Source organism: Pleurodeles waltl, chromosome 6 (genome assembly GCF_031143425.1).
Source record: "Pleurodeles waltl isolate 20211129_DDA chromosome 6, aPleWal1.hap1.20221129, whole genome shotgun sequence".
NCBI lineage: Eukaryota > Metazoa > Chordata > Amphibia > Caudata > Salamandridae > Pleurodeles > Pleurodeles waltl.
Genome location: NC_090445.1, coordinates 1,485,541,486 through 1,485,562,548, shown reverse-complemented (window position 1 = coordinate 1,485,562,548; position 21,063 = coordinate 1,485,541,486). Strand labels below are relative to the sequence as shown.

Here is a 21,063-nt window from a genome sequence, read left to right as displayed (position 1 = left end):
CATTCACTCCCCCTTCCCCCTCCCCATGCGCATACATAAATTCATACACACACACCCCGCACCGCATACAGGCACTCACCCGCCCTTCCCATCCACTCACACAAACACTCACCCCTCCTACCAGTCCACACACAATCACTCACACACACAGACATGCACCCATAAACACTCCCTCCTCCCCCTCATTCACAACATTCACACACACTCACACACGCGCACACACACACACACACCCTCCCCTGGCAGATGAGACACTTACCTAATTTGTCAAGGAGCTCGTCCGGAAGGAGACAGGTCCTGGCGCTCCCACCTGTGGCAGCGCCTCGGCATCTGGACACCGCCACACTGTATTATGGGTTGTAATACGGTGTGCGGTCTCTTATTTGGCATGGCAGTACCGCCTCTGCACCGCCAGCACAACTGGTCTCAGAATTCCACCCGATTTGGGGCAGAAGTCAGAGATCAGTCATATTAGGGCGATCTTCAGACCGCAAGCACTGGTGCTATTTCGGTGCCCGCAGCTTCGGCGGTCTTTGCAAAAGACCGCTGAAGTCGTGATGAGGGCCTATATTTCATATTTGTTAAAAGTACAATTAATTGGAGAGGTTAGCTTTTTAATGTAAATGTAGGAAAAGTAACTTTTAGAAACTAACCTTCTATTGGAGGCTAATTTGCATTAGTCTGCCTGCAGGGGCCCAACAAGTTCTTGACTTTAATGAGGTGTGAAAACAGCTCCCGGAGCAAAAGATTGGCTTATGTCTGGTGATTTAATGGAGTGGGTGGGGTATTTAGTCACTTTCAGCCGAGGAAGGAGGCATAGGGTTGACCTCGGTAGTTCATTAACTTAAAAGGGATAGAGGTAAGGGAAATCATAGTTTAGGTTAAAGCAGGTGTTCCCAACCTGTGGTCCGGGGACCCCTGGGTGTCCATGAAGCCTTCTCAGGGGGTCCGTGACTGCTTTGAAAATTAAATAATACTAACAGATTAGGTCCCCAGGTTTCAGTAATGACTCAGTGGGGAGTCCCTGGATTCCAATAAAGATTCATTGGGGGTCCCCGGGTTCCAGTAATTATAAAGTGGGGGTCTACTGAAGTGAAAAGGTTGGGAAGCACTAGTGTAAAGGATAGACCTGAAGAAGTGAGAGCCTTTGTCCCCAAGGCCATCACAAGCGAGGATGGCTACAAACCCAATGGGAGGGAAACTACACCCAAAACTGGTTTGGAGTTGTCCCTGGCCAGAAATCTGGGTGGGTGCAATAACTCTATACAAGGAATCAAGGGTTCCCCCATCTTGGATTTTAGGAAACTGGTGCACTCCCTTGGATTGTCTGCAGCAAGGCAAACATGAACTGCTGAAAAGGTGGGTAAGTCATTCCCCAGATTTCTTTCTACATTGGTTAGGTAAAGTCCTGGAGTCATCCTCACCTACTGGCTATAGCCAACTTTAAATCTTTCAAATATAATAGGACTGGACCTGCTGCCTGAGACCAAGGAGGAACCCTGAAAGACTGGACTTACTTTCTCTTGTACCCAGGACAAAGAAATAGACTCAATGGTTCTGTTGGCTGACCTTCTGTGTGGTTACAGGAACACAACATGTATTTTCTTCAGGCAAGAGGCCTTTTTTATGAAGTGACCAGTTGACCACTGGATCTGAACTGGACCTTACTGGTGGCCTCTGCCGAAGTGAGCCCTGGCCTCTAAGTGCTGTTGCTGAGGTCCTAGAATCTTAAAAGTGACCTAGATGAGCTGCTCCAGGAACTTTGAAAAGTTGGGACTTAGAAGATATTTTGACTTTTCAAGACCGCTATAGCTTTTAGGGGAACCTCACAGCAAAGGTGTCCAATTTTGATGCAACTTCATCAGATATCACGTAAGGTTTGTTTAGTGGAGAATTGTTTTGTTCCAATAAAAAGACTAATGGCATCATTACTAGTTTGACGGTCCCACCGTGGGACTACAAACTTGCTGGGAGGATGCCAATGCCATGGCGGTGGCATCCCTCACTTCCCTATTAAAATGCTCCCACAAATCTGACCAGCAGGAACATTGTAATAGAGAATTCCCACTGGTCAGACCGGCAGGAACAGTGCTATCTCGCAGCACTGAGGGGGCCGACCAGCACCCTAGGAATGTGCCCTATCTGCAAAGCAGACAGTGCGCTTTCCGAAGGTACTGGGCAGGGTGTCTCCTGCACTGTCCATGTCATGAGCATGGGCAGTCAAAGGGCCCCTCTGCGTCCCCCAGCATACCCTCACCATCAGCCTTTTCATGTCGGTGAAACCGTCATGGAAAGGCTGGCAGGGAGGGGAGTTGTAATCAGCCAGGTGGCGTTGAGTTCAGCACGCCCTGGCTGAGTGCAACTCTCACCACCGTCATGCCATTAGGAACCATGATCCCGGTAGGGATGGCAGTCCACCCACCAGAGTTGTAATTGGGTGATCAGACTGCCGGAGTATGGCGGTCCTACCATCACTGTGAGTGTGGTGATCCTCAGACCGAAACACTTAATGAGGTCCTCAGTCAGAATATAAAATGTTTGACAGGACTAACTTGCCAGGGTATCCAACCTGTGCTCCATTGTAGCTGGCCTGAAATTGTGTCTAGGTCCTCATCTGCTGCTTTCATAGACTCTCAGTGGCACTTAATGATTTTTGTGCTATTTTTACTTAAAACTTACAAAAATAAAATCTCTGGTTCCCCTCTTTGGATTTTTCTCATTTTGGTGTCATTCGATTTGTAAACAATTGTTCTATTTTTCTAATTTGGTTTGAGATTTTTATTGTTTGGTGTTTTGAATTTTTACTGTTTTGGTACTGTATAAATACTTTACACATTTCCCGAAAATAAGCCTGTCTGTTCAGTGCCATAACTATTGGGGGCTGAGCTAACATTAATTTAGTCAAGGGTTCACCTTAACTAGTTAGTATTATTATTCCATGAGTGGGTGATCGCCCATTCAAAATAATAATCCATTTTGTCACATTTACTATTTTTCTAATTATCTTACATCTGCAGTCTCCTCAATATGTTAAACAGAAATTGCTTATTGAAATGGCCTCAATAATTATTTATGACTCACTTAAGAGTTGAAGACCTACATTTACATTTAAGAGGAACAATTTTAAAAGTGGAAAACATTCTCTTCAGCACAATCATGCTTAGGAACACTCATGGAAAATTGCACACACAGTATGCACAAGCAATGCGACACTCACACACACACATTCAATCATACACACACAGGATTAAGGCCCATATTTATACTTTTTTATCGCTGCATTTATGCCACTTTTTTACGCAAAAATGGCGCAAACGTATGAAATACTATTGTATTTTGCAAGTGTGCGCCGCTTTTGCATAAAAAAATGACGCAAATGCGGTGCTAAAAAAGTATAAATATGGGCCTAAGTGTTTTTATCCAAACTAAGACTCTCATTAATGGGCATGAATGCTAATTTGTGAGCTTTTATTGATTATAAATGTGGCTATAGTTGAACTATCTTACATTCAGAACACAAGCTCCACTACAATCCTAGAGAGCTAAATGATGAAAATGCATAGCTATGGGCGCCACATTGGTACATGGATTACTGTGATGGTTATATTCCACTTATAATCACATTTATAGCATCAATCACTAACAGGGGCATAAGGACATGCCTTAAACAGCCAAACATTTAGACGGGGCTACAGATATTGTGTATATTCCCCTCATTTTTTACCTGGGGGGCATGACCATGCACGGAACATTGTGGCCACCTCATTCCACAGCTCTGACCAGGATTCTTATTCACCCCCATCCTCCTGCACCAGGGCCCACTGCGAGGAGAGATTGGGCCACACATTCACAGCTGACAGTATCTGGGAGCTTAGTTGAGCTTTGACTGCTGGGAGAAGTGACATAGAGGAGCAGCCTTGGCCAACCCTATCGACCTGGCACAGTTGAGACAGGTTGACTTTGTGGACCTAGGGTGTCTTGTGAGGGGAGCTAGGTGGGGTAGAGTGGCTGATTCGAATGGTACAGTGGGACCTGAGCAGTCGTGGGCCTGACCCCCTTCTGGCAGTGATGCTGAGCCTGAGTAGAGCTGGCCAGAGGATGCTGGGCTGGGGTCAGACTCTATCCTGCAGGGGACATCACTGGGCTGCTGTTACTGGAGGGCTTGTTTTGGCAACACTGTGGTTGTGAGGTCTGTCTTCTAGGCAGTGGGGAAATCAGAGCTGAGAGATGTTGGTGGGACCTGTTTTGACCGTACAGCATACTGGATGGCAGCAGAGGGGGGATTCATCCACCTGGATCATCCCTGAGAGTCAGTGAAAGCAGTGAAAGCCCAGTAGGTGACATATGTAGGCAGTTGAGTGTCCACTGGGTGGTGTGGGGGAGGCTAATTGGACCTGGTGCTTCAGGGCCCATCTTCTTCTTTCAGCACGGTTGTGGTCATGTGAAGGCTCAAGGAGCATCAGACTACAAGTGTCAGCTGGGCACCTTGAGGTGACAGGCCTTGAATGCCTGGGTGCAGCAGACCCGCTAACGGCCAGGTGAGGGAGGTCCCAGAATGTGGTCACTGACCTTTTTGGACTGTGGTGTTGGGCCCGTACCCTGTGCTTTCCTGAGACTGACTAGCTCTGGGCGAAACTGCTGTCCGCAAACATTCTCGATCTGCTGGGCCCACTGTGCTCCCAAAAAAACACCTATCTCATGTGAGCAGTTGTCTCACTTGCTGCTTGGGGCCTAGGAAATGGGGCCCTCAAGTACCCAAGCCTCTATTGTTCCTTGAGGAATGTCCTATCCATGCTGAACTATGATGGGAGCATGAAGCATGAGGGATAGCTCTATCAAAACTAGACTTTAGCGGGCTTCAGCTCACCATGCCCACAAGAACTGATTTGTAGCCAGATCCTCTGGCAAGGTAGACACCCACGACCCAGATGCAGGGGAACAAGGTGTCTATGGGCGGAGATCCTCACTATCAAATCTGACTTACATTATGGCCTTCAGGAGGTACACAGAGAGGTGACAGAGCGGAGATCAAGGGTTGAGCATGTCGAGAAGGACCTCAATTTGCAGGTAGGGGACTGTGACAAACTCCAATAATGGGTGTTGGTACTGGAAAAGCAATATGATCAACTTTAGGACAAGTGAGAAGATCTTGACAATGGATAAAGGTGGAACAATGTCTCACTCATCAGGATGGCCATGGGAGGAGATCCTCACTATCAAATCTAACTTACATGGTGACCTTCAAGAGGTACACAGAGAGGTGACAGAGTGGAGATCAAGGGTTGAGGATGTTGAGAAGGACCTCAATGATCTGGTAGATGACTGTGTCAAACTCCAATAATGGAAGTTGAAACTGGAACAGAAATATGATCAACTTTAGGACAAGTGAGAAGATCTTGAAAATGGATGAAGGTGGAACAATGTCCCACTCAAAGGGGTCCTCCCAGAGGCCCACCCTCAGGACCAAACTTCCTATGTTCAGATCTTCTTTGTGACAAAATTAAAGAACCCAAGTTGCCTGCACCCCCACCCAGAAAGAACACACAGAGTCTCAATGGCCACACCAATGAAGGACGCTCCCCCAGATGCACTCATGAGAACACACTTCTTGAAGGACAAAGAGGATGTTGTGGCTAAGACCCGGACCGGTTCGTCAAGGGCACCTCATTCTCAATCTACCAATATTTGTCCCAACTTACCCAGGAAAAACGCACATCTTTTAAAACCATAACAGACCTTCTGAGATCGAGATGAATTATATATCAATGGGGGCACCCCTTCTGCCTTATCTTCCAATGGGAAGGCAAGACTTGCTCCCTCACATCACTGGAGGTGCCTAGAAGACTCCATGGCCTTCATTCCCAGAGGCCTCCTCAGTGACCTCAGGGGTAGCCGAGGAGTGGGTGCGGCCTGCGGGGTGGACCACCGTTAGCAGGAGGAGCAGGGGCAGGAATCCAGATGTCAAGGAGATGGATTAAAAAACACTCATACTGCAGTTATAACTAGAAACTGGGGAGCCCCTGAAACTCGCCTTCATTGGAGATGCAATTGAAATGCTACAGGTCTCAAAGGAGTGCCAATGACTGATGGGCAAACTGTGGCTTGATGAACCTGCCCAGATGTCCATCTCCTATCCAGCATTTGGGAGAGGGTGGATCCTGTAGAGTGGTGGTGAGATGTAAACACTGGGCTTTCAACCCCTTGAGGACTATTGTTGTTACTTACTCTTGTGGGGTGAAAGTGCACAAGATGCTTGATCTCTGTCAGTCCCCTCTGTCTTGCTTTGTTGGACGTTGGTTCTTTCTGTTTGTTGCAATCTACTCAGGGCTTTACTCTGATGAGTTAGTGGTAATATTCCATGAGGAAATGATAACCCACTTCTCATTTTACAAAGGGGGTGGAAATGCTGGTTCCCTCCTGGTCAGCAAGCTTTTCATGCAATGCTTCAAGGGATATATCAAGGAGGTCAAGTACTTAGCACAGGTAATTTTGCACCACAGAGGCTCAGAAGGATGTGGCCTTTCATGAACACTACATCACCCTCTATTTAGCAGATGCCTAAGAGAAGGGTTCCTAGCAGCCAGCATTCCTGCATGGGCTCCCTTCACCACCACCTGTCCCATGATGACATTACTGCCCTGGACACACCTATCACACAAGATGAGGTCTTGCATGATATATAACATCTCAAAAGTGGCAAGCCTCTGGTACCTAATATTCTCACCAAGGCTTTCTATAAATATGCCAAACACATTAGAATGCCCCACTTCTGCCTGAGTTTTACAACACTATGGCCCTCATTCTGACCTTGGCGGGCGGCGGAGGCCGCCCGCCAAAGTCCCGCCGTCAGATTACCGTTTCGCGGTCGAAAGACCGCGGCGGTAATTCTGACTTTCCCGCTGGGCTGGCGGGCGGTCGCCTTCAGACCGCCCGCCAGCCCAGCGGGAAAGAGGCTTCCACGATGAAGCCGGCTCGGAATCGAGCCGGCGGAGTGGAAGCTGTGCGACGGGTGCAGTTGCACCCGTCGCGTATTTCACTGTCTGCACAGCAGACAGTGAAATACTTGTAGGGGCCCTCTTACGGGGGCCCCTGCAATGCCCATGCCAGTGGCATGGGCACTGCAGGGGCCCCCAGGGGCCCCGCGACCCCCCTACCGCCATCCGGATCCCGGCGGTCCGACCGCCGGGATCTGGATGGCGGTAGGGGGGGTCGGAATCCCCGCGGCGGTGCAGCAAGCTGCGCCGCCGCGGAGGATTCAATGGGGCGGCGGTACACTGGCGGGACCCCGCCAGTGGTGCCGGTCCGACCGCGGCTTTACCGCCGCGGTCGGAATCCCCATTGGAGCACCGCCGGCCTGTCGGCGGTGCTCCCGCGGTCCTCCGCCCTGGCGGTCAAAGACCGCCAGGGTCAGAATGAGGGCCAATATCTAATTTCATGGCCTCTCCTCAGCAATGGTGGAAGTTACTATCTCTGTCTCAGTGAAGCAGGAATTAGACCCAATACAGTGTAAGACCGATCGTCCTACATCATCATTGAACTTGGATACCAAAAGTATGGTCAAAATTCTAGCAACACGCCAGGAGACTCTTTTGCCCAACCTAATACATGCAACAAATAGGCTTTGTCCTAACCCGGTCCACGAGTAATAGCATCAAATTAGCCCTTCAAATCCACATGGAATAGGTATTGCTATCCCTTGATGTGGAGAGGCATTTGATCGGGTTGACTGGTCCATACTATGGTATACACTGCTTGAGGTGTGATTTGAAGAGTGATTACAGGGATGGATCAATGAGCTCTATGCCTTTCCCAGGACAGGGTTCATGTAGGTGAGATCTGGTCACAGGAGATCATGATACAAAGGACAACCATACAGGACTTTCCTCTCTCTCCCATGCCTTTTGCCCTCTATTTGGAGCCCCTTCGTCAGAATATCCAAGACATGGGGGAATCCAATAGGTTCCATTCCACCAAGACACCTTTAAGGTTTCAGCTTCTGTGGGCGATGTTCTGCTCACTTTGACTGACCCAGTACACTCCATATGACATCTTCTGCCTTTGCTGGAGAAACAGGGGGCATATTTATGAAAAGTGGAGCTGCACATTGTGCAGCACCACTTTTCTTGCATCCCTTACTGCCCCCCTAACACCACCATGGTAGTGCTGTATTCATATTACGGTGCATCACAAATTATTACGCTAATCCTACAAAGCACCCAGAGCCCCATTGTAATCAATGGGAGCCTCTTTTTAATGCCTGCGTTTAGGAGGCATTACATTTTTTTGATAAGAATGGCGCAAAGGAAACTCATAGATTCCTTTACTCCATTTTTTTGACCCTCCCAGCACCAGAACACCCCTTGCATACATTATGCCTGGCGCAGGCATAATGTGGCGTGAGGGCTTACAAAGTGGTGCAATGTAAGCATTGCGCAACTTTGTAAATATATCACAGGGGAAATGCCACCTTAATGCCATATTTGTGTCAAAATAAATGCAACAAATGTGGCACAAGGAGGCGCTAGGGGCTCATAAATATGTCCCATAGTTTTCTTGCAGAGCTTAAAATCAACCTCGGAAAATTTGTGGGATTGGTAACCTCTAGGAAGAGACATTCCTCCAGAGACTGTAGCTGGAGACCCCTTTTTAGTGTTCTTTGGAGACCCTTAGCCCAGACTTAAACAAGTGTGTGAGGGTGAATTTTCGACATCCTATCCACACCCTTACAGTCCTCACTGTTTCCTGGTGCCTCTGTGCACTCTAAGGGTTTGGGAGAATCACCTCTTTCAAAATGACTTCCCTTCCTTAAGTCTAGAATATATTTCAGGCCCTTCCCCTTCCATTGTTGAAGCTGGATCTTAATCAGCAATATGCCATTTGAAAAACCTTCATTTGGGCAGATCAACACCCACGACTCCTGTAACACAAAGGTACATTCCATCCGAAGTGGGGAGTGCTAGGAATCCTCAAACCCCAATTTTACTACCTGGCAGTACAGATAAGATATGTGGGGAGTGGCTAAAAGGAGGAAACAAAGAATTGTGCTGTTTTATTGAACAGAATATGACTGCTCAGCCACTAGCAGAGATCCTTTGGCAGCCCCAATCACAAAACTGTTGTAATCTTTGTATTTCCCCAGACCCTCTGGCTACCCTTGAGGTGTAGGACTACCTTCCTAGCAACAAATGGATTAATAGCTACCCATGTCCACTTACCCTGATACATGGGAACAGGGACTTCATTGAGGGCATAGAGTAACCTCACATTTGAGTGTGGATAGATAAAGACAGTTATCAGCTATGTGATATGTTCCATAAAGGTAGCATCGGGTCCTTAAAACATATCAAGCTCACATTTTGCATCCCAGAACAAGAGATATTCCACTATTAGCAAATTAGACACTTGGTTATGCAATCTCCGATAAACGTGGAAGGTACAAGGCCTCTCACAGACTTCGAGAAGTACTAACAGACCCTCTTCACATAGCACCACCTAGTCATGTAATTATACCCTACACTACTCCTCAACATGCATCAGCTGCGCCCTGCATACAAGACTAGGTGGGAGGAAGACCTATGCCCTTAACTAGACAATAAATAGTGGCAAGCCATACACACACACACAAGCAACTTCGCCAGGCATTCCATGGGTTGTGGATCATCCTACAAGATTGTGTATCAATGGCATTATACCAGATCTGGGGACTGCTGGAGGGGAAGTGGGGACGTGAGGACTCTATACCATAATCTGTGGACTTTCCCCAATTTGGATCAGATCTGGTGGGAGGTATTGGAAATAGTTGCAACCATTAAAGGAAAACCCCTGGCCCAAGACCACACCTCCAACCTCTTGGGGCTACCTCAGAAGTACTCATATTCCACTAGGGGCAAGAGGATATGCCATCTCCTGTTGGCAGAAAAATAGGCCATCTTGAACACCTTTAAATGGCTCCAGAGACTATGGCCCTCATTCTGACCTTGGCGGTCTTTTCGCAAGACCGCCGAGTTACCGCCGCGGTAAAGACCGCCGACCGCGGCGGTATGCCGCTGCGCGTATTCCGACCGCTGGGAGCGTTCCGCCGGAATACCGCCAGCAGCCACACTGGCGGTCGGCGGGAAAGTGGAGACTGGTCAACCTCCACCGCCACGCCAGCAGAACACCGCTCCCAGAATTACGACCCACATTTCTGTGTGGCGGTCTTCTGTTGGCGGTCTTCTGTTGGCGGTCACGTCCCTATGGCTCCCGTCGCCTCCCGGAGGACCAACGCACAAGGTAAGTTGATCGTCCGTGAGGGGAGGGGGTGGGGGGGTGTTGTGTGATGTGTGCGTGCATGGGGGTGTGCGTGTGAGTGTGTAGAGGGGGTGTGTGAGTGCGTGCATGCGGGCGGGGAGTGCTGCTGTGCCTATGGGCGATGTGTGTAGTTCGGCGGGTGCGCATGTCGGCATGTATGTGTGCGGGTATGTGTCCCCGTTGTGTATGTGTGTGTGTAGGGGTGTGTATATGTGCATGTTGGGGGTGTGTGCATGTCGGGGTGCGTGTATGTGCATGTCGGGGTGGGGGTGGGGAGGGGGTTCGTACCACCTCTGGGGGTGGCAGGGGGGTGGAGGGTGTGGGGGGAGGACTCGGGGGGCAGTGGGGGGTGGGGGAGACCCCTATCAGTGCCAGGGAAGGAATTCCCTGGCCCGATAGTGCCTACCGCCATGGTTCGCATGGCGGTTCCCGAACGCCAGAAACCGCGGCGGTAAGCAGGGTCATGATACCGTTGGCGGTCTTGGGTCGACCGCCGGACCGGAGTGCGCAGACTCCAGCCCGTCGGTCATGACCGCCGTGGCTGTCGGAGTGGGGAAGTGGCGGTCGGTCGCGGCGGTGACCGCTGCGGTCAGAATGCCATTTTTAATACCGCCGGTCTGTTCGCGGTCCGACCGCCGCCTCTCCGCCGACCGCCAAGGTCAGAATGAGGGCCTATGTCATCTCTTGGCCAATTAACAAAATAACATATGCTATTCAAGATGCCTCCGATAAAGTCACCACTATGTACTTAGAGTACCTTAGTCAAGCCAACAGAGATCTCACCTGCTCTGGTAGCTTCAGTACCCTGAGCCTACTATCTCTTTACAGGTGGCAAACAGGTGATGCTACTTAATTGGCAAGGGGAATCAAATACCAAGGCTCTCCTGATTTCGCTCCCTGCACTAACACAGAGGTGGCACCAGGGGAGGGGGGAGGTTGTTGAAGCTTCGTTCCATTCCACTCATTGCAGATTGTTCAATTTGGCATGTGGGTAGGCCTACTGTATTGTTGTATATGAAAACTCTACTTAAAATCAATTGAAATTAAAATGTTGCCTAAGCCTACAATGCAATCCTAAAATAAAACACTGAATTTTACCATCTATAGTGAGCAACACATCCATAACTTTCTGATGCATGTTCTTGACCTCACACTGAATGTAATAGGTTGCTAGTGCATAACCCCATTTAACACTAGCTGGCAAGCGATGGGTGCAGGCTCAGTGCTTGACACCCCACCCGCAAGAAGTGGCCAAGCATAGCTTTCAGCCGTTCCCAGTGACTAGTGGGGAAGGAGCCTTGAGTTCTATTCCAAATGCACTTGTCCTTATTGGAAGAATGGCCTGTCCTTCAACCAAGCCCAGGCACTATACTTCTAAACCTAAAGGTGACTGGTGACCATCTGCCAAGCCTATTATACCGTAGATGGAGGCCCAAGCCTCTGAACGTGATGTAGGTTGACATTTATTTTCACAGTCCCGAAGCCATCTTCATTCATGTAACTGATTTAGGGGGTCATTCCGACCCCGGCGGTCAAGGACCGCCGGGGCCGGGAATGCGGGAGCACCGCCAACAGGCTGGCGGTGCCCCGCAGGGCATTCTGACCGCGGCGGTTCAGCCGCGGTCAGAAGAGGAAAACCGGCGGTCTCCCGCCGGTTTTCCGCTGCCCTGGGAATCCCCCATGGCGGCGCAGCTTGCAGCGCCGCCATGGGGGATTCCGACCCCCTCACCGCCATCCTGGAACAGGATGGCAGTGAGGGGTGTCGTGGGGCCCCTGGGGGCCCCTGCAGTGCCCATGCCAATGGCATGGGCACTGCAGGGGCCCCCGTAAGAGGGCCCCACTTTGTATTTCAGTGTCTGCTTTGCAGACACTGAAATACGCGACGGGTGCCACTGCACCCGTCGCACAAACCCACTTCGCCGGCTCCATTCAGAGCCGGCTTCCTCGTGGGGAGGGGTTTCCCGCTGGGCTGGCGGGCGGCCTTCTGGCGGTCGCCCGCCAGCCCAGCGGGAAAGCCAGAATGGCCTCAGCGGTCTTTCGACCGCGGAGCGGCCATATGGCGGCTCCCTCCAGGCGGGCGGCGACCGCCACCCGCGGGGGTCAGAATGACCCCCTTAATTTGTTATCTGTGACATCGAGAGCTACGTCAGTGCACTGCAGTAAAATTATTTTTAAAAATTACAGTGACACCCTGTCAACCTTCATATTGACATTAAAGTGCCTATGCATCACAATGAAGAAAGCCAAATATGAATAATGTGCATTCAATGTGCAGAGGTCTCCAGTCAGCTGAAGAAATGCAGACTTGTTAAATAACGAGGGCTTGACAAAGTTTGGAGGACGTGTAATCCATGACAAATGTGACGGATAATCTGTTTGCCTTATTACATGTGCATTACATCTTAACACACAGATGTACAGGTCATCCGTCATGACTGCAACGGAGTTTCCAACCAACAAGCTTTAAATCAGGCACAAAATTTGTAATGCACGGGGCATGTGCACTAAAGTAATTACCAAATAGCTTCGTGAATGGCACAGAATTCTTTTTCAAATTTGAGATTTTCTTCGACAAATGATGGACAATATAACATAGACTTACTAAAACGACTTCCTAACAGATGTTACATTCACCAATTAGTTCAAAAGAAAAAAATGTGAACTGGTACATCTCAAAGCATGATAAGAAGTCTCACCTCTTCCACGTCGTTGTCTAAGGCTATGATTTTCAGTGGAGCTGTTAGATTCAGGTTGGCAGAGATGGTTGTACCCACAGGAGAAGATTCCAAAATGAAGCCTTGATATCCATCTACCGTGAAGAAAGGTGCTTGGTTGTTCTCGTCAAGGATGTCAATATGAAGATTGGCAAATGCTGGAAGAGGATGACCGTTGTCTTGCTCTGCCTGGACAAGAGAGAGGCAGGCGTGCATTAAGAGCAGGAAGGAACTCAGCCTTTTTTATAGTTCCATAGTAGTGCAATGACAAGAAGATTGAGAAATTGTCAAATGATCCCTGACGTTTACTTTCTTAAATTAAACAGAAAAGGCCATATAATGTACTCGTTCAGTGGCCATGGACAGTCACTGAGTTGAGCTGGGCTCCTGTAAGAAATCACACTGTTTACACTGCATGCACAAAATAAGGTCCTCTACGTGCACTTCATAGAACACGGGTCAGAAACACAGGGGTCCTCATTACAAGATGCAGGTAATTAAAAGGGAGACAGTAGAGCCTGAGATAATGATTAAGTGTTGTATCCTCTAATTACAATACAGCATGAGTTTTCAGCCCTGAAATGGGGAATATCATTCAGGACTCAGATTTACTGAGTCCAACAGTGCATGAGGTTCACATTTGAAGCCATTTGTGTGCGCATTTGCGGGCATATTTATACACCATTTGTGCTGAATTTGCATCATTTTTTAATACAAATTCGGCACAAAACTAACTATATATTTATATTTTGACGTTAGATCAGTCTAACGTCCAAATATTGGAGTTTGAACCATTGTTTAGATGTGTGAACCTACTTTGCATCAATGAGATGCAAAGTAGGCGTTCCCATCTAAAAAATCATGCTAACCCCATAGCCACATATTTATCCCCCATGCTAAAATGATTCACGGGAGGGGCTAAATAATGGTGCAAATCTTGCTTGCAACATTATTTAATGCCTGGGTCAGACCAGGCGTTAAGGGACCTGTGGATCCATTTCCATGGTTAAACACCATGGAATGGGTCCACAGGTGCCCTCCTCAAGCACCAGGAACACCCCCACCCACACCAGGGGGACACCAGAGGATGGGGGACCCCCCTCCCGGTAAGTAGGGTAAGTATAGGTAAGTATTTAAAAAAACAATTAATGTGACATTGGGGGCCCAACTTGGGGCCTCCTGCATGACACAGGGTGCAATGGCCATGCCCAGGGGAGACTGGTCCCCTGTACTGGCCATTGGCGTGGTGGGGATGACTCCTGTCTTTTCTAAGACAGGAGTCATGTGGTATGGGTGGTTTTGCATCAGAAAATGACTCTAGGCTAGTTACAGTCACCTTTTTTCACTCTAACCAGCCTAACGTCATTCTTTAGTGCAAAACCCCCTTCTCCTATACCACCAGCCTCACCCGGCTAACATCATATTTTTTTTTACACTAGCCCACCCTTTTTACCGGCTTACACCATTCCATAAATATGGCACCCAAATGGTGCTCAGGAATGGTGCAAGCCAGGGCTAAACGTTTTGGCGCAAAACTGGGTTAGTGCAGTTTTGCACACCAAAAGGTATAAATATGCCCCTTAGTGTTACCAGATTCAGTATATATAATTGGGCAGGGTGGTATCCCCTGTGGGAATACTGGTCCTCATGTTTTATTATAGGGCTCAGAGAAGTGGTTACCATTTCAGGTTTCCAAGCTATGATGCCCAGAAATAATGCATTAACTCACAGAATTATAAAGTTGGCACATGTTCAGTGACCGTGTAATGTCTTAAAAATAGGTTGACAGATCTGTTATTCACCAAGATGTTATCACAGAACAGGTTTCGCACACAGCACCATGAGTAATCGGTAATGTTGAACTACACCTTCTGTCTTCTTAAATTATCTCCCTTTTAGTAAATTAATTTGCTGACTGAAGCAGATCAGATATGTTTAACACATTACTGTCTAGGTGTTCATTGCAAGTGCTAAAAAAGGTTATATGTTCAATGTTGTGCAAAAGTTAAAAACTAGCTCAGGTAGAAGTAATAATTTAGATTGGGGCCCAGAGTTAAGAGGGCCAATAACACTAATGTGTCCCAACAAGGCAAAAATCACCACAACATATTTACAAAGTGGTGCCATGCATGCATGGTGCCACTTAGTAACCTCTTGCTCCACATTATGCCTGCACCAGAATAATGTATGCAAGGGGGGCATTCCCCCATTAGGGGGACTGCAAAAAAGATGCACTTCACCATTTTTAGAAGCTATTTTTAACACCTGAATTTTAAAAATCACCTAAAGGATACTGGTCATACTGTAGATAAACTGGATTTGTGTTGGTTTGGTCTTGTTTTGTTTAGATAAATATTACCTGTTTTTCTAAACCTGTGTTGTGTAAATTTTTTGTGTTTTCACTGTGTTACTTTGTGTTGGTACAAATACTTTACACATTGCTTCTGAAGTTAAACCTGCCTGCTCGTGCCAAGCTACCAAGGGGGTGAGCAGGGGTTAACTGAGAGTGATTCTCCTTTAGCCTGACTAGGGTGAGGTTCCTTGCTTGGACAGGGGATAACCTGACTGCCAACCAAAGACCCCACTTTGGTGCACTTCAAAACCACTTGTTGGAGTCTCCCCCACTTCAAAATTATTTTTGGGTGTATAAACTGGGATTCTGACTGCACCAAATCAGAACTTCTGGACCTGAACCTGAAACCTCTCGAGGGGAACTGCCAAGCTGCCCAAAGGGCTCATCTGGAATGCTTTGCTGAGAGGACTGTTGCCCTGCTGTCCTCTGACTTTGCTGAGAAGTGCTCTCTAAGGGACAGGATTGAGCTTGCTTCCTGTTTTCTGAAGTCTCAGAGCCAAAAAGACTTCATCTCTTCAGGAAACTCCTTGTGTGCTGAAAATCGATGCACAGCCTGCCGGAAATGAGGCACAGTATATTCAGTACAGCTCACACATGGTGGCAGTAGGGGGGTGCAAAGGAGTGCAAGAAAAATTGCACTGCATTTGAATGCAGCTCCACTTTTAAATTTGGGCATTAATTTTTTAGAATTATTTCCTGAACATACAGATCATAGAGCCAAGCAACAAATTATGTTTTAAAAGAAATTACGTGAACAATTCATGAACAATTAATAGAACCCATTAAGTAGAACAATCATAGAAACACAGATTTAACAACATTCAAGTTCCTTTGTGTCTGAATTTTAAAAATCACCCAAAGGATACTGATCATATTGGAGATAAACTTCAACATGAAGTTTATATACAAAATAACAATTACAGGGTACCATATGATGCCAATAATGTCAACTCTGATGACATCTCTATTACAACACTCTCCAGGGTTTTAGATTGCAAATATCTAAGAAGAGCTTGACACTTGTTTGATACTGAATTAGGATTTTAAATAGTCAAACACTTGATGCATTCATAATAGGTTTGGACCCAACTAAAAACACTGTAGTACAGCAGTCACATTTTTATTGTTTAGAAGAAGTATGTGGTGATAGTGGCTAGACAGAAAGGAAGCCTTCAAAAAGACCCTAACACCTGCCAACAGGCAATCATCTCAATAAAATAAATGAAAGCACAGTGCTGCCCTACTGCAAGTGGTCCGGGGTTTAAGCGGGGTATCACTGATGGTGACCACACTGAATACAATTCAAGTCTGATGATATCTTCTGGAAGTGATTTATAATGATGGAGATATCTTTGTAAAGTAGGAGTCTCCAAGGCTTTAATTAATGATTACCTACGAAAAAGGCAACAATAGATCCCCACATTATCCGTGTGAAAACTTTTTTCTGAGAAACCAGACTGCCCGCTTCAGGGGTCTCACACAAGAGAACCTAGAAGCAAGCCAGGAAGATAAGAAACTCTGGTATGACCAGAATGCCACACTGGTCGAGTTTCAGCCTGGCCAGAAAGTGTGGGTGATGGCGCCAGTGGAGCCTGGGGCACTCCAAGACAAGTGGACCGGGCCATTTGAGGTGGCAGAGTGCAAGAGTGAAATCACCTACCTGGTGGACTTGCAGACACCCAGGTACCCCTTGAGGGTCCTGAATGTTAACCGGCTCAAGCCACACTTTGAGCAGACTGAACTGTCCCTGATCCTAGCAACAGATGATGGGGTGGAGGAAGAGAGTGAGCCTCTTCCTGACCTCCTGTCTGCTGGAGAGAAGGATGGCTCTGTGGAGGGAGTGAATCTTTCCCCCTCCCTGACCCAAGAGCAGCAGAGGGACTGTTGCTAGGTGTTCGGTCAGCATGCCTCCCTGTTCCCCTTGATCCCAGGGGTCACACACTTGTGTACACACGATGTGAACACTGGGGACAGTCCTCCCGTGTTAGAAATGGGGTCTTTGGTTGGCAGTCAGGTTACCCCCTGTCCAAGTAAAGACCCTCACTCTAGTCAGGGTAAAGGAGAATCACCTTCAGTTAACCCCCGCTCACTCCCTTGGTAGCTTGGCACAAGCAGGCAGGCTTAACTTCAGAAGCAATGTGTAAAGTATTTGTACCAACACACACAGTAACTAAGGGAAAACACAACAAAATGACACAAGTTTGGAAAAATAGGTAATATTTATCTAAACAAAACAAGACCAAAATGACAAAAATCCAACATACCCAAGTCACGTTATGAATTTTTTAAGAATAAGAGTCTTAAATTCTTTAAGAAACAGTGAGAACACTGTTAGTATGAAAAAGTACCTGGGTTGCATCAAAATAACACAGCACGGGCGAGTGTGCATCGGAAAAGGCAAGCGATGCATTGATTTCTCACTCGCAGGCAAGATCGTGCGTTGCTCCTCCTTCGGTCTGGTTGGCGTGCGTCATTTTTCCTCTCTGCAAGAGAGCGATGCATCTATCCGGACAGGCATATCGGGTCCAGGCAGGCTTTGAGCTGAATTTCTGCGCCCAGCGATGTTGCGTCAAAATCCGGTTACACGGTGTCAAGAAACTGCGCTGCATGTGGCTTGCGTCATTAACAGTAGCTTCTGCAGGTGTTGCGCGTTGTTTCCCCAGCTACGTTGAGCCGATCTCCCAGTCGCGATGCAGGTGGAGCATTGATTTTAGCTGCGAGGCCGGCGGCACATCGTTTTTCAGCCACAAACCTGGTGGTGCGTCGAAGGTTTCCTTGCATGGCAGACTTTGTGTGGATTTCTGTCCTTTTCCACCAGCTGCTCCTTTGAAGAGCCCAGAGACAGGTTAGGGCACCACTTGGCAGGCAGAGAGAAGTCTTTGTTGTCCCTGAGACTTCAACAGCAGGAGGAAGCCCAATTCAAGCCATTGGAGATTCTTCACCAGTGGGAAGTCACACAAAAGTCAGTCTTTGTCCTCTCACAGTTAGAAGCACCTACTGCAGGCCACCCCAGCAAAGCACAGTCACAGGGAAAAGGGCAGTACTCCTCTTCCAGGTTCTCCATCTCTTCTCCTTGGCAGAGGTTCCTCTTGGTTTCAGAAGTAATCTAATCTCCAGGAGATTGGGTGCCCTTCTAATACCCACGTCTGCCTTTGAAGTAGGCTTACTTCAAAGAAAAGTCTCTCTTGTTTGTGAGATCCTGCCTTGCCCAGGCCAGGCCCCAGACACATCCCAGGGGGTTGGAGACTGCATTGTGTGAAGGCATGTGCAGCCCTTTCAGGTATAAGTGACCACTCCTCCCCTCAGCCCATATGGCCCATCAGGATATGCAGGCTACATCCCAGCTCCCTTTGTATCCCTCTCTAAAGGAGAGGTGCAAACAGCCCAACTTTCAAACTGACCCAGACAGGGAATCCACAAACACGCAGAGTCACAGAATGGTTTAAGCTAGAAAATACCTACTTTCTAGAAGTGGCATTTTTCAAACTCACAATCTAAAAACCAACTTCACTAAAAGATGTATTTTTTAATTGTGAGAAGGCATTTCTGCCTGTTTGTAGGTTCCCGTTCTGGGTCAGTTTGACAGTTGGGCTGTTTGCACCTCTTTTCTAGCAGTGACACAAAGGGAGCTGGGGTGTAGCCTGCATATCCTGATGGGCAATCTTGCCTGGAGGGGAGGGTAGGAGTGTTCACTTACACCTGAAAGGGCTGTGCCTGCCCTCACACAATGCAGTCCCCAACCCCCTGGTGTGTGTCTGGGGCCTGGCCTGGGAAAGGCAGGTCTTGTAAACAACAAAGATTTCTCTTTGAAGTAGGAGGCCTACTTAAAAGGCGGAAAGGGGTATAAGAAGTGGACCCAAAACCCCTGAAAATCAGATTACTTCTGGAACCAAAAGGAACCTCTGCCGGGAGAAGAGCTGGAGAAGCTGGAGGAGGAATACTGCTCCTTTGACTGTGACTGTGCTTTGCTGGGTGACTGCCAGTGACTGTGCTTTGCTGGGTTGGTCTACAGTAGCTGCTTCTGCCTGAGAAAGGACAAAAACTGACTTTTGTGTGACTTCTCAATGGTGTAGAATCTCCAAGGGCTTGAACTGAGCTTTCCTCCTGTTGTTGAAGTTTCAGGGACATCAAAGACTTCAATCTGCCAGCACCTGGACTTTCTGCTGAGAGTCCTGCCCTGCCTTGAAAGGTGAAGCAGGTAGAAAATGACAGAAATTCGCGCAAAGACCACCATGCAGAGAAACTTTCAACACACCACCCGCCCTGCGACTGATGAACGACGCGCCACCAACCTCGCAGCTAAAATCGATGCTCCACCTACATCATTGCTGGAAGATTGATGCAAGGCGGCTAGAGAAATGACGTGCAACCCCACAATGGCTGCTGTTAATGACACAAATCCACACGTAGCGCAGTTTCTTGATACCGTGTGACCGGATTTCAACGCAACATCACTGGGCACGGAAAATCAATGCAAAGCCTGCCTGGACCCGAGGTGCCGGTCCGGTATCAACACATCACTCTCTTGAGAGAGAGAAGAAACGACGCATGCCAACTCGACCAGAGGAGAAACAACACACGGTCTCGCTTGCAAGCGAAAAATTGATGCTTCGCTGGCCTTTTTTAATGCACGATTCGCCCAGAAGGCTTTCTTTTTGATGCTACCCAGATACCTTTGTGCAATAACAGCATTCTCACTGTTTTTAAGGATTAAGGGCCACATGTAGCAAACTCCAAGATTGCGACTCGGAAATTGCGAGTCTGTCTGACTCGCAATTTCCGAGTCGCAATCTCGGATGCAGAACGGTGTCTCAGACACCGTCTGTGACTCGCTATGGGGTCGCAAAGACCCACCTCATCAATATTCATGAGGTGGGTCGCAGTTTGCGACCCCATAGCGAGTCTAGGCACTCATGGGGATGGTGGCCTGCTGGAGACAGCAGACCACCAGGTCCGTGACTGCTTTTAAATAAAGCAGTTTTTTTTTCATTTTGCAGCCTGTTTTCCTTAAAGGAAAACGGGTTGCAAAATGAAAAAAATGCCGAAGCCATTTGGTTTAGTTTTTTCAGTGTAGGCAGTGGTCCATTGGACCACTGCCTGCTCTGAAAAAACATTCAGGGCAGCATTCACAAAGGGGAAGGGGTCCCATGGGGACCCCTTCCCTTTTGCAAATGAGTTACCACCAGTGTGACACTGGTGGTAACTGAGAGTTGCTTTGCGACCGCATTCGCGGTCACAAAGCAATTCTGAATTGCGATGCGAGTCGCAAATAGGAAGGGAACACCCCTTCCTATTTGTGAGTCGCATTCACAAATTGCGAGTCGGTACCGACTCGCAATTTGTGAATGTTCATCGCGTTAGGCTGTTTGCATGGCGCAAACTGTGATTTTCGCAGTTTGCACCATGCAAACGGCTTCCTACATCTGGCCCTAAGACTCTTAGGGGGTCATTACGACCCTGGCGGAACAAGTCCGCCAGGGCCGTGGGACGCGGTGGCACCGCCGACAGGCCGGCGGTGCCCCGCGGGGCATTCTGACCGCGGCGGCTTAGCCGCGGTCAGTAAAGGGAAACCGGCGGTCTCCCGCCGGTTTCCCGCTGCCCCAAAGGAATCCTCCAAGCCGGCGCAGCATGCTGCGCCGGCATGGGGATTCCGACTCCCCCTCCCGCCATCCAGTTCCTGGCGGTTCTCCCGCCGGGAACCGGATG

The 21,063-nt window shown here is 48.3% G+C and overlaps 1 protein-coding gene across 1 annotated transcript in view; it reads right to left on the bottom strand.

The window, feature by feature from the left end:
* The window catches only part of PCDH15 (protocadherin related 15), a 2,681,631-nt gene that overhangs the window by 1,251,738 nt on the left and 1,408,830 nt on the right, over positions 1-21,063 (bottom strand). Inside the window, exon 11 of the mRNA XM_069240977.1 lies at positions 12,987-13,193. Within this exon, the coding sequence (XP_069097078.1) occupies positions 12,987-13,193 (207 nt within the window). The remainder of the gene's footprint in view (positions 1-12,986; positions 13,194-21,063) is intronic.